Source organism: Leptinotarsa decemlineata, unplaced genomic scaffold (assembly GCF_025532065.1).
Source record: "Leptinotarsa decemlineata unplaced genomic scaffold, Ldec_3_MD MMD2_tig00026369_RagTag_RagTag, whole genome shotgun sequence".
NCBI lineage: Eukaryota > Metazoa > Arthropoda > Insecta > Coleoptera > Chrysomelidae > Leptinotarsa > Leptinotarsa decemlineata.
Window position 1 is genome coordinate 1,060,898 of NW_027412709.1, and position 15,445 is coordinate 1,076,342.

Sequence of the window (15,445 nt, forward strand, 5' to 3'; positions counted from 1 at the left end):
GAGTTTATATTCAGGTCAATAGAATTCTTACAAATAAAACCCAGTAGTTGTAGAGACTTACTAATTATATAATTCATATGAGGAATAAAGGTCAGAGATTTATCAAAGATACACCCAGATCATGAGCTTCATTAATGCTACTTATTGAATTGATCAATACTTTATCCTCTAGGCTGGTTGAAAATCAACACTCTTTAGAAAAGGACTGTCTGAAAAAATTGTGAAGAACTGTTTGAAACTAGTAGAGATCATCTCAAGATTCAGTGGAGGAAAAAATAGTAAAACGGAAGCTCTGCAATACTCCAATCATATGTGTACATTAAACTTGCTTTAAAATCGGTTCCCGTATGCTTGGGGATAGAAAATGATGAAAATTTATCTTTTGAATGTTATATCACGGGAACAATTAGAAAATTGAATAGAATGTGCTATTTAATACGAAAATTTAATGATCTAGTTGACTTTGAGGTACTCAGAGTTTTCTACTTCAACCAAATACGGTCAACCCTATCTTATGGATTGATATTTTGGGGGACACCCTTAGCAATGAAGTTTTTCTTACAAAAACGTAATGTGAGGTGTATGTTGATAACTCATTCCTTGGAGCCTTGCAGACCTCTATAAAATAAAGGATATTACCACTTCATTATTTATATATATTTAGGTTGCTTAATTTTGTCAAAACCAATTTTGAGCTAGTTACAAGAAATATAGATAAGTATACTGAGAGTGATAGGACAATGCGCTCTTTAAATAATCTGAGAATACCTCCACATGACTTGAGCCTCTAAGTGTAGTGTGTAATGTGTATATATTTATTTATATATATTTATATTCATCATATTGCACATCCCTTTCAAAAGTGTTTTATCTCAATTTTTTTTAATTTTCGAGATTATTTCAAAAATCAACTTCTAAACATAAGTTCTGTTCCCTAGCAAAACTGCATTATTGTAAATTAAATGTAAATCCTATAGATGGCGTCATTTGATGGCGCGTGTGGGGGTAACCAAGGCCCATATCCCTTTCAAAGCAGAATCAACACAACTTGTTACGAGTACAAATGTCACAGTTCCGTTCAAAAATGTATTAAATCCAATTTAGTGATTAATAACGTCTATCGCAACAATTTTATCACGAGAAAAAGTGTATCAAATCAAAATAGTGCTTTTTCCCCCAAAAATAATGGTATGTGCAATACAAAGTTGTGGTAGAGAACCGTAGCTTGTCGAAATAATATAGTTTTTCTCGGAGGATTTTCAATTTTTGAATTTTTAATGTAGTACTACAGAGAAATATTCGGATTTAATAACATTTTCATGTTTTTTTTTTTAATGGAAACTGTATTATTCCAATTTAGCACCATTTTCTTTGGAATGTTTTGTTTTACTTTGAGATAGGTACCTAGGTATGTAAATCAATTTTGACTGTTTGGATGTAACAATTCCTAAACAAAAAATTAAACCAAAGAAACATACCAAAACCGAGAAAGTACCATTCCCAAGAGAACTTCATGAAGAATTAGAAAATATCAAACAACTGAACTGGCTACGGAAACATTCAAATGACCAAACTATTAATAATCATTATAAAATAACTAAGAAGCAAATTGATAACAAAATTTCTTGTATAAAAAAGAACTATTATTCCAGTACAGTTGCCTCCTCTGATAACATGGCAAAGGGTCTGTGAAATTTGGTAAATATCAAGACTAACCATGTAAAAAATAAAAAACAGGAATTCACATTAAATGTAGATAATGAAATATTAGCAGATAAAACACAGGTAGCAAATATTTTTGGGAAATACTTTGCAAATTCTGTCAGAGAGAAGCTAGACTCTCTTAACCTCCCCGTTGATCTGTGCACAAAATCACCCGTCACAATTCCGAATTCTATGTTCTTTGCTCCTGTGACTGAACATGACATCAAATCTATTGTTAGACTTGAAAAAGAAATTTTCCACTGGCTTAGATGAAATACCAGCAATTCTACTGAAATAGTCCATTGACAATATCTTAAGTACATTAGCCATTATTATAAATCACTCTGTCATTAGTGGAGTGTTTCCAAATAAATTGAAAATATCAAAAGCAGTTCCGGTCTTCAAGAATGGGGATACCCAATGCGTGGAAAACTACAGAATGATATGTCTGCTGAGCTGTTTTTCCAAAATTATGGAAATGGCAGTCTATAATCAAATAACATCATACCTAACTAAACATAATTTATTAACCCCACGACAGTTTGGATTCCGACCTGGCTATTCTGTCGAAACAGCCTCAGCAGATCTTATACAATATACACATGATAGCATCAACGAAAATAAGCTTGTGGTTGGAGTATTCTTTGACCTGTCTCGTGCATTTGACACAATCAACCCTAGGTATCTACTAATAAAACTGGAATCCCTAGGCATCCGAGGTACAATTCAAAAATGGATCGAGCCATATATGTCCGGTAGATCTATTAAGGTGTAGGTTGAGAAGCAGTTCTCCGAAAATTTTGATATAAAGATTGGCACACCCAAAGGTGGGGTTCTTGGGCCACTGCTATTTCTGCTGTATGTCAACGACCTTTCTAACAACATCAGTCAAGGACGTACTTTCGTATACGCAGACGACACAACAATCGTTGTTACAGCTGAAACTATCAATCAGGTACAGGCCAAAATAGATACTGTAATAAAAGAATTTACATACTGGTGTGAAGTAAATCACCTCATCAATAATGCAAAAAAATGGTGTCCATTGAATTCACTAGTACCTTAAAGTGCAGTAATAGAAAAACAGATTTTTATTTTGAACAGATTTCTGATAAAAAAGTTTTCATAACCTAGCGTACTGTTCCTCAATAATTTCTCAAAATAAACCGAAGTATATTTTTCATGAGTTTTTTTAAAGAAGTACTCGTGAGTAATATGATTTTGCATCCTTAATTTCTTTTTGAATTTCTATTCTTCAAAAAATTGCAATAATTTGAAGGACTATTCCGAAACAACAGTCAATTTTTTTTCATTTCTAACCTGGAATATTCAGATAGATTGTAACAATAAAAAATGTTGGTTAATAAGAACTCAAGTAAAAAAAGAACATCATACAATTAAACATAATAATGACAATGGAAGCCAGAAATGCTTTTTCAGCTCTGCTGCATAGCCTGTATCATCGAATGAAGTTTCCTTGGGGATTTAAAAATGCTGGACGATTTTTTCATTGTTTCTTGCATCCAATGAATAATTTGTTCCCGCAACTTTTGTTAAACATTATATTTTATTATTGCTTGTTAATGTAGTGTAAAGGAAAAATGAAGAGGATTCAGATCCGGAAACCACGGTGTCCAAGAGATTCTTCCGACCCTTCACCCTTCCTTTCATTTTCTTTCGTAGGAATTTGTTGGAAATTAACGTTTTTACGTACTTGATGGGCAAAATAGGATTTAGCCACACTTAACGGAATCCACATATTTCTGCGCAAATTTAAAGATACTTATTCAATTCAAGTAAGGCTGCCTGATAGCAAAAATTGAAGAAATTGTTGCTGGTTTAATCTTCCAGATGGTTCAATTGTAGTTTATCTTCCATTTATTATGCCAGCTCATTATTTATTACCAACCTGGAAGTGAAAGCAATTGTTCTTCCTGGGTTTTCAACTCATTGTTAATATATTAAATATTTTGTCCAACATGTTCAACTCAACAAACAATTGATTTGATTATGAAAAAATTGTAACCATGTTGAGAAAAGCCAATTAACGTTTTCAATTGAAATATATTATTATGTTATAATCACATTATATTATAACATTAGTTTCCTACATTTATTTGAATGATGATGGAGAAGTAAAAAACCAAGCCTTTTGTTTCCCGATGTGAAAATTATAATCAGAATATTTTTCAAATCATTACTTTCACAACTAATATACTAAAATGAATAATGTAAATAAATGTACTTAGCATCAATTATAGTATATTCGAAGACAATTGGAATGGCATAAAACTAAATAGTTACCGAACGTCGGCAGTTTCTTTGTATGGTATGGGCGGCGTGGTATAATAAGTAGTCTAATCTTAATTTTTATGTGGGAGGTTTTATATGGTATTAACTAGTACATTTATCAGACTATACCAGTGTTGCTAGCTGTGAAAACAATGATAATATAAAATAAAGAAAAATCCACATCAATTTTCAAATATTCAAATAATTATCAACTTTAAAAAAATCATAATAAGCAAAATACATTCATTTTATAAACTTTCATTTTATGATCTCAAATAAATATTGATTAAAATGGGTCCAAGAAGCAACTACTTTTTTGAACCCATTATTTGAACTTTTTATATTACCATTTGTGAAAAATTCGGAAAAAACTTTGCTAGTTATCGTTGTATAATTTTTTGGAAAATCAAGGTAGTTTATTTCTTCGAACGAGACTTCAATTAATGAAGTGTTCAGATAGATAGCAGCCTTATCTTGAAATTTATATTTGATACTGTAAAAATATTTTATGTGGTGTACCGTAATGGCGGTGCAGAGCCCTATTTTCGGAGTTTAATTAAAATTGTAAATAATGGAGGTGCAGTTTTGGCGTGTCTATACTCATACGACTGAAGAAGCTATTGCGGGTTTAGTGAAATATGTATTATATTTTTTGTTTAGTGAAAATCTCACAATAAAGTGTTTCATCACATATTTTCAGTGAGGTTTTCACATATCGTACAAACCTAAATTTTTGTATTCAGCTTTGATAGTATCTAGCAATAGTTTATCAATTTATTTTATGTGATCCTTTTAGATTGCGCCACGACATATATCAGACTACGAAGGTAGTGGAGGTTCTATTATTACTTGAGAAATGAAAAGGAAAATACTTTCGAGGAAAATCATTGAATGAACTTGAATTTGACGGAGATATATACTACAGTTCTGATGATGATGAAGATGATAGTAACAATGTTGAAACATTCGACCCTAAGGAACTAAATGTTTATTTATTGGAAAGTAGGGAATTTTCAAAATCGTGTGAAGGAAAAAAAAACATTCAGAGAACAATACTAGGATACGGAAAATGATATTTATAGAAAGTGTGTTACTGAAAAAATTCTCAAAAAGAGATTATCAAAAAAAGAAGTATACAGTTTTAGAAAACAGCAATAAAATCACGATTCTGGTGGACGTATTCTTTGGACTAAAGGAGAAAAAGACATTGTCTTGCAATACTTTGAAAAATTTGTTCGTTCGAAGAAATTTAGGAAGAAATGAGGCTTCTCAAGAGTAGGTAACAGAAACCACATGGAATAAACTTAATTTTTTTTATGTATGTGCTCATATGTCTTATTTCATTTTTTTATTTTCCGTTGATGTATTTTCATTTCAAACGTTTTGAATATAATACATGAAAAAAAAGTCTTTTAGTACCATTATAACATTTTCATATCAAAATAGGCCCCCATCTTTGATTAACCTGATAAAAACTTTTAAAAAATATTTAAATTTCAGCCATTACGACCTATTTGCAATAGTATGAAAATTAGAATGATTCTAATCAAAATGAATCTCGATTAAAAAAAAATGTGACAAAATGTGTTTTTCTTAAGAATGGTCAACAACAAAAAGTATCAAATATTCAGGAAGTAATGAAAAACTTCTTCCCACTAGTGAAATAATTCACTTTTCATCATTTATCCATTGATATTAATGTATGTTTCGAAATGTGTAAGACCAGTTAATTATTCTATGATTTCCATCGTTGCGTGCAATATTTATGTGCTCGTTTTGGTCTTCAGATATCAAGCTTCCTAAAATCCGTATTATATATCAATTGTATATACATTTCAGCAACACGCTTACTAGTGGCAATAACGATGAACTAAACGTGTATATTTTTAGAAAAAATACAGCATTTTGAAGCCCAGGCCTTTTTCCTAAAAACATGTTTTTTGAGACATCTATGTGATTTATAATGAATCTTTTACTGTGGAGTGGGAGTATGACATGTTATTCACTAACTGAGTTAACTATACATTTGTGAGATGTCGCTGGACATATATAATTACAATTTAAATGAGAAAAATTAGGAAGCCTGAATTCGGGCTTCCTATCCACTTTATGGGCTTTGTATAATCGGTAATATATACTGAATCGGTCTTGGTAAAGGCGGAGTCCACAATGGCAAATGAATAAATAAATAAAAATAGATAGCGTCCATGATTATAATACAAGACAAACAAAACAACTATTAGTTAAATCATATCGCTCAAAATTTGAGGAGAAATCAGTATTTGATTTAGGCGTTAAAATATATGTTGCCTATTTGTAATTTTATCCCTATTATATACATTCTCATTTCTTGGATTTGCTAAAGATAATTAGTATTATCATACAGTGAACTGTATTAGTAAGTTTTGGATATTTTACACTCTTCGGTAAGATTGATCCAAATATCAATTTCTCTTTATTCAAGAATAAATTCAATAACATTCTTTAAGTATAATTGATAGATATTGTGTGATATTACTTTTTAGGTTTTTTGTATTTTTAAATATGTTGGTACTTGTGAAATAATTGAAAACAAGAATCAGTTGAATCCATTTCTTACCTAAAACATGTTCTAGATCCAAATTGAAGGGAATCTGAGATTCACTTTCATCAACTGCTAGTGCAACTTTTCCGGTTCCAGTCACTGTTCCGACAATATTAATAGGGCATCTTTCCCTTTTACAAATATTTTTCAGAAAGTCCAAATCTTTTTCTTTGCATAAGAGAGCGTTATTTTCTTGGTACTCAGCTCCCCATATTTCCAAAATATTTATCGTTGGATCACCTAATTCAAATCTATTTGCATAAATAATACCTCCAACAGGTTCAACTAATTCTTTCAATACATTTCCATTTCCTCCAGCTCCTTGATCATGTATGCTCACAATTGGGTTGTTATTTCCTGATTCCAAACAAGCTCTCACAACCCTATTCAGTTTTTGCTCCATTTCTGCATCACCTGAAAATATTTTTTCAATCAATAAGGGAATAATCAAATACAATAGGGATTCCCACACATAGTTTGGTAAAATACTATACAAAAAAACAATATACAATTTCTCAATACCAACAGTGATAAAAAAATAATAAATATTGAGGTGAATTTAGGATAAAGAAAATAACTTTTGTCTGATTTCTACCAAGTTTTTTATTTATTATAACCTGTTTCGGTATATATGAACAACAATATAGAATCATTTATATTCGTGCCAAATAAGTTAAGTTATCCCTAAAGATATGTTAAGTGATGAGATGGTTGAGTGACATGCTATTTGATCTGAGCTTTGAATTCGGATATATTTTAGGTAAAACAATTATTATGAGGGAATTCATTCGCTGGTCTTTGGATACGTCAAAGACAAATGCTGTAACCATAGTTGGTTCTATGGAATTGGATATGAAAAGTTTAATGTAGTCTGATGGCACTTTGAAACATATTTTCGATGTTAAAGTAGGACTGTTTTTTTATCACTTTTTATCAATCAATTTGTGAGAAACGATAAATATCTATGTCTCTTCCTTAGGGAGAGGACAGATTGGTGAACTGTTCACAATACTGGTAATTGAAGTAGAAATTGAGAAAGTTCAAAAATTCGGGCTAAACCAGTTCAATATTTAGAGAGTGGATATTGTAGAATGGATTGCATATGAGTGAGCACTATTCGAGGTATGATCTTACTGAGGCACTATACAATGCTTTCAAATAGTTTATATTTGTAAAATTAGCAGTTACTCATTGATGAATCTCAAAAATGTCCAAGCCTTCTTTATAATATATGAAAAATGCAAGTTGAAACTCAGGTTTGTTTCAGAGATAACACTCAAATCTTAAATGTTGGAAACCAAATCTAATACCATATCATTAATAGTATATTCAAAGATAAATGGCATTTTACAATGGTACAATCTCATAAGATGACATTTTTCAATATTCATGATCATACCATTTCATCAGTATCAGCTTGCAATGGCATTCAGATCATTCTGGAGATTACAGGCATCGTCATGAAAGATGATCTTAGCAAGTAATTTGAGATCTTTTTCAAATAGGAGAATCATACCAGAGGAATAAGACCTTGTCGTTTATGAATATGTTAAAAATGGAGGCTTTGTGGAACACTCGACGTCACTGTTATTTATGTGGGCAATAAGTTGTCTGAAATATTCCAATCAGGTAATCTCTGATTTAACCCAAGAAAGATCCAGATAGGCGCAGTACACTGAGCATTAGAGACTATTAGCTAATGATTGACCTCGTCGAACACCTTGGAAAAGTTCATGTAGGTTGAACCGACCTGCCAACCCGTCTCCATGGCCTCCGACAAGTAATCTATATAGTTCACTAGGTCGAGTTTTGTTGATTTTTCAGATTGGAATACATATTGCTGTTGAATAATGGTGTTGGAAACAATTTTGGTTGAATCTGTTATTATATTCTCAAATAGCTATGGTATCACATTCAACTTGAATGTGGACCATTAGTTTTGATGAATTCCCTCCTTTGAAAATAGGTATAACATATCTGAGTTTAAAATTAATATTGAGAAATGTTTCCACATTTAGGAACTTATAACGAATGTGATAGAGAGAAAGGGAGAAAAGGAAACTGCAAATTTGAGAAAATGAATGCCCACAATAATAAATCCTTTCTATAAAAAATCTAAATTGAATTACTAGCATTCCTTTGAATTCAATAAAACATTGTTTGTTGATTAGTTTGATGTCAGAACTTTCTTGTTTGAAAGTGATTGACAATGTTTCATGATGAATTTCATTAGTGGGACTTCCATTGTCTGATATTATATAAAATGATTTGAAATCTTTGAAAGCACTAAAAAAAAGAATTAAAAATGAATAGCTGAAAATAACAATTGTATTGAGCAAAAAAACCTGAAATGAAATAATAGTGAAATAAAATACAAGTATAAATAGAAAAATTGAACAAAAAATAAAAATAGAAATTTAAGATATTCCAAGCCAAGTTACTTCATGACATTTCGATTGCTAGTATCCACAATCGTCTTCGGGTAATGACTGGACTGATTCCTTTATGGGTCATTCGAGTACTTTCACTTATCCCCATTTTCCATTTTCCGCTTCACTGATTTAGTGGAAGATGACCGTTTGGCGGGAGTTGGCGGGGAGTTTCGCTTGATGATGGGTTTCCATATGTTGCGTATCTCTATGCTAGCTTGGCTGAATACGTTGTTGGACAACATGTATGCGGCTTCTTTGAATTTCCTCCTAAACCAATGTTCCTCTCTGTGTATGATCTCAGCTTGAGACCACTCGATGTTACGATGATAGGTCCAAACATGCTCTGCTATTCCTGATTGGCTGGTTTCCCCTCACTGTGTGTGTTACTTGTGCACGACAATGCGAACATTCAATGACCTTTTAGTTTCACCAATATAGGATTTTCCGCACTCACAGGGTATCCGGTAAATGCATTTCTTGGAATCGCAGTCCGTGTTTAGTGACCTGGTTTTCATGAGGCTACTACGGATAGTGTTTCCCAATCTGAAGCAGGTTCTGATGTTTTACTTGGAACCAATTCTTATCCTTTCCGATAATCCTCTGATGTAGGGAATTGCAAGCACTGGTTGTGACGGCCTCTCTTGCTTGCGAGGCTCCTGCTGTCTTTTAGCCAAAGTCTTTTCTACCTTCGCTTTGGAGTAGATTCTGTTGAAGATCATTTTTGATGATTTCTAGATCCTTCTCGAGACCTTCTGTAATACGAGACCTCTGTAATACGAAGGAAGGTCTCGAGAAGGAACTAGACATCATCAAAAATGATCTTGAATGGAATGGCTACTCCAAAGCGATGACAGAACAGACTAAGGATGAAAGACAGCAGGAGTCTCGCAAGGAAGAGAAGCCGTCACAACCAGTGCTTGCACTTTCCAGAAAGGATAAGAAGATTTGGTTCCAAGTACAACATAAAAACCTGCTTCCAATCTGGAAACACTAGCCGTAGCAGCCTCACGAAAACTAGGCCACTAAACGCAGACTGCGATTCTAAGAATTGCATTTACCAGATACCCTGTGAGTGCGGAAAATCCTAAATTGATGAAACTAAGAGGCCATTGAATTTTCGCATTGTCGAGCGCAAGAAACATACAGAGCGAGTGGAAACCAGCAAATCAGAAATAGCAGAGCATGTTTGAACCCATCAACGTAACATCGAGTGGTCTCAAGCCGAGATCATACACAGAGAGGAACATTGATTTAGTAGGAAATTCAAAGAAGCCGCATACATGTTGCCCAACAACATTCAGCCTAGCTAGCGTAGAGATACGCAATATATGGAAACCCATCATCAAGCGAAAAATGGCCAACTCCCGCTAAACGGTCATCTTCTACTAAACCAGTGAAGAGTAAAATGGAAAGCAGAGATAAGTGAAAGTACTCAAATGATCCATAAATAGACATCTCTCGGAGGAATCAGTCCAGTCATCACCCGAAGACGATTGTGAATACAAACAATCGAAATGTCGTGAAGTAACTTGGCTTGGAATCTCTTACCTTTCTATTTTTATTATTCTTTGTTCAATTGTTCTATTTTTACTTGTATTCTATTTCACTATTATTTCATTTCAGGTTTTTTTACCTAATATAATTGTTATTTTCAGCTATTCATTTTAATTCTTCTTTTTTAGTTCTTTCAGGGATTTAAATCATTTTATATAGTATCAGACAATGGAAGTCCGAACTAATGAAATTCTTCATAAATCTCATTGATTGAAGTGTGGGTATTTCATAGCTGGTTATCTGCTTTAGGTCCCAGGTCATTCATCTTTAGCATATTTATAAATTTGTTGTAATTTTTATTCATAGTAAAGTTATATAATTTACTTCATACAGGCCGTTTTTTCAGCTGATTTCACTACTGCTATCTGGTAAGACCTTCAAGGTTGGTTGAATTGATAAGATAAGATTTTATTGGTCTTCATGATACAATAGTACATAAGTTGAAAAGACAACAGACAAAGTATGTTGAGACAAAAGTTTCTAATTTTGAAAAACTAGACAAATCTTTTTTCAGATCGAGAATATCAGTGGTTGTCGAATTTCGTTTTTTGGCTCATCACCCCTATTTCAAATGATAAAAAAGGCAGAGGAACTTTCAATACTGTTCCATATTTGTTATACACCAATTTGCAATGCGACGTTTTGTTTATTAGATTTCATCATCAACTTTTGTTTCAATACAGACCTGTATTGTAATACATAGCTGAAAATCTAATAAATTGATAAAAAATTGTCCAAATGAAATTGAATCAAGTCGTTTAGTAGCATCGTTTAAGTTAAAAAAAGATTAAAAGCAGATAAGTCATTTTTGGATATTATCTATAGCACAATGTTGTCTTGTCTCATTTGTTTATCATAACTATCTTTAATAGTTTGTTATTATATCTTCATATTTCATAAGTTTATTATTACAAGAGGACCAAATTAAGTAAATGCTATATATAGTAGTATTTGTTTAAATACTTAAGTATACTTTTTATTAGTTATAATTTCACTGTTTTTTTGTTTTATTTTATTGAGTATTATTGTTTGTATATTAGGGTTAACCTATTTCAAATAAAGTTCTTCTCCTTAATTTGAACCAAACGGCAAGTAATTTTCAAATTTTGCAGTGAAAGTGTTGATACAAAATTAATGAAAAGGGTTTCAGATGGTTTGAGCTTCATTATGGTTGAATAATAGGTTTGAACATATATGAAAACACAGCATGTAAGAAATCTACTGGATCTCTAAACCTAATTAGAAAAATAGCTATTATTAGTCAGGTAAAGTAGAAAATAAAGGCAAATATTTGAATTTATGGATGTGATGTTATGGAAGCATCGTCTGACTGAAGATACTTTTACTGAAATGAGGTATGAGTTATCTAATATCTAATAAAAAATTTCAGAGGATGGGATTTCTTCCTGACATGTTGCAGATGACAGCCTTGAAACTCAAAACCACAAACAGTTTCAGACTTACAGAAGTTATCTACAAAAATGGCGAAAGTTCATTTTTGAGTTGTACACACTGATTTCAAGACGACAAAAGAATGTACTATACTAGAGTTTTCATATGACATCGTTTAACTGAAAATAGAATTTATTTCTGGCGAAGCAATGTATTTTCAGTACTTATAGGTAATACCTTTGAAAGATAAAAATTTTCGAACCAGAATAATAGAGTAGAGTAGAGTAGAGTTTATTCTCTTGTGTGACAATTAAAAAAATTGTATACAGTCGTCAAAAAAATAGTAAAAGGAAAATTTAAAATGTAAAATAAAGTTATATATATATATTACAATGTAGGTTTTCACGGATGGTAGAATATGATGTGTTGTTTTTCCGGGTGTTCATCCGTTGTGTACTATTCGATAGTCGACGTTTCGCCATCATCTCAGATGGCATTATCAAGACGAGTTACTGCTTCGCTTCGAGAGGTGTCACACCTCTCGAAGCGAAGCAGTAACAGCAGTATACATATATATACAGTGTGACCCATTTAAGATGGAAGCACCCTTATAAAACTTACATTTTTTAACCGATTGGAATGATTTTTTTTTGTTAGGTAGATATTCAAAAAGTCTATTAGGACACCAAATATCATGAATAAATCTCAATTTCCAGGGCCAACTAATCTTATTTTTCAAGGTCAAAAATCTAAAAAAATTACTAGCGATTTTTTTATAAAAACTCTGACTACACCACTGGATTTGTGACATTTTCAAATGGGTAACATGTAAATTACGTTGAAATGCGTCAATCAATAAAAAAGTTATAAAGGAATGAAATTTGAAAAATATGCCGTTTAATCAACCCACCAATTCATGTTCAGGAATTTTATGAAAATTCTGAATACACCACTGGATTCAGGATGTCTTGAAATATCACTGGTCACAGTTTCATCGAAATCTGTTCAGTAATAAAAAAGTTATAAGGGAATGAAATTTGAAAAATATGTTGTAAAATGAAATTTTAACAACATTCTTACTACACCACTGTTGATTATTGAAAAAAATATTGGGGTGATTATTGCAAAGTCGTACAATTATAACATCTGAAAATCATGATGGTAAAAATACTCTATAGGTATTTCTCGAAGTGGAGTGGATACATAAACAAGTACAATCAGGAGAGAACTCATGGTTAATCTTCATGAAAACAATTTCAACAATATAAGACAAGTCTAATGTACTCCCAATAGAAATTATAACGAAAAAAATATGCAATGGATAATAATTATTATCATTCCAGTAGGTAACATCAGCTGTGATTTCTTCCTTTTGTTGAATAGCAAAAAATGAGATTTGCAATTTTAACTGCCTGTTATTCAGAATGCATTAATGAAATAAACAAGTTAGCTGTGACTTACAGTTTCTCATCTATTTATTTGCGCATGAATTGTCATTTTGTTAAATTGTCATTTTGTTACGCACCATTAGTGAACTGAATAATTTGTGTTTCAAAATAAAAACAGATAATGGCTCAATTGTCAATTCAAGAAAAAATCGAAATTATACGTCTTTCCGGTGATGATTACCGGAGTGAAAGAGAAGTAACTAGAATATTCAATGAAAGACACCCAAATCGTCCAGCCATAAGTAACAGCACGGTACATAAAATAAACCAAGTTTTCAATCGGACTGGAGCAGTAACCACATATATTTTAAAGAACCATATACGAAGAAGGAACGAAAATAACCAGACTATATTAGATTACTTCAGAAATAATCCAAATAGTAGTTTGAGGGATGCCAGCTTAGATTTAAACTTACCTAGGGAGAATGTTAGGCAATGTCTGAAGAAAAATAAATTGAGGCCATTTAAACCAAAGTTTTTACATACTCTGGAACTAGGTGATCAAGAAAAACGATTGGAATTCTGCTTATGGGCCCAGGGCGAGTATCTTAATGACAGGCAATTTTTAAAGAAAATTTTATTTAGTGATGAAGCTAGTTTCACAACAAATGGAGTGGTTTCATCACAAAATATTCGCTATTGGGCCACTGAAAATCCTAACTGGGTGATAAACTGTAAAAGGCAGTATTCAGAAAAAGTGAACGTTTGGTGTGGAATACTGAATGAAAGGATAATTGGACCATTCTTTTTCGACGGCAACATGAATGGCGCAATTTTCCTACAATTTTTAAGGAATGAATTTTCGGACGCAATAGATGAACTTCCCCTTGCAGAAACAAGAAATTTATATTTTCAGTTAGATGGTTGTTCCATACATAATTCGGGAATTGTGGAGAGTTGGCTGAATCAAAATTACCCTAATCGTTGGATAGGAAGGGGGAGTACATTAATTGGATGGCCACCAAGATCGCCTGACCTTACTTCACTCGATTTTTTCCTTTGGGGTTATGTTACACAAAAGGTTTACAAATCACGACCAAGGAATCGAGTGGAACTGTGCACCAGAATTCAGCAAGCTTGCGATGCAATTACTCCACAACAATTGAGGAATACTTTAAAAAATATTCGTAAGCGATATGATAAATGCATTGAATTGGATGGATGTTTGGTGGAGGCCACCAGAATATGAATTGCACTCATTTATTTTTCAATTCGGTATCTTCTTGGTTTCTATTTTTACATTGATTGTGAATAAAAACTTGTTTTCCGCTAGTTTGTAGCAATTAGAAAAATGTACTTACAGTTAGTTTTTTGTAGATTCATTTGAAATTATTGACACTAAAGTTTGTTGTGATAAACTGATTGATTGATATGGTTCGACATACATTATGAAAGGAAATTGATTCTCCCATAAACGTTTCATGAATTTTATTTGAATAAATAATATTTTGTTGAATATTGCCCCTAATCCAGTGGTGTAGTAAGAACGTTGCTAAAATTCCATTGAACAACATATTTTTCAAATTTTATTCCTTCATAACTTTTTTATTACCGAACAGATTTCGATGAAACTGTGATCAGTAATATTTCAAGACATCCTGAATCCAGTGGAGTATACAGAATTTTCATAAAATTCCTGAACATGAATTGGTGGGTTGATTAAACGGCATATTTTTCAAATTTCATTCCTTTATAACTTTTTTATTGATTGACGCATTTCAACGTAATTTACATGTTACCCATTTGAAAATGTCACAAATCCAGTGGTGTAGTCAGAGTTTTTATAAAAAAATCGCTAGTAATTTTTTTAGATTTTTGACCTTGAAAAATAAGATTAGTTGGCCCTGGAAATTGAGATTTATTCATGATATTTGGTGTCCTAATAGACTTTTTGAATATCTACCTAACAAAAAAAAATCATTCCGATCGGTTAAAAAAAGTAAGTTTTATAAGGGTGCTTCCATCTTAAATGGGTCACACTGTATATATATACAAAAATAACCTATGTAAAATAGTAGGAGAACTTAGTTATAATACAT

General features: G+C 32.1%; 1 protein-coding gene across 1 annotated transcript in view; it reads right to left on the minus strand.

The window, feature by feature from the left end:
- The window catches only part of LOC111513181 (phosphoribosylformylglycinamidine synthase), a 60,342-nt gene that overhangs the window by 19,151 nt on the left and 25,746 nt on the right, over window positions 1-15,445 (minus strand). The window contains exon 5 of the mRNA XM_074185268.1: window positions 6,596-6,994. Coding sequence (XP_074041369.1) covers window positions 6,596-6,994 — 399 coding nt within the window. The remainder of the gene's footprint in view (window positions 1-6,595; window positions 6,995-15,445) is intronic.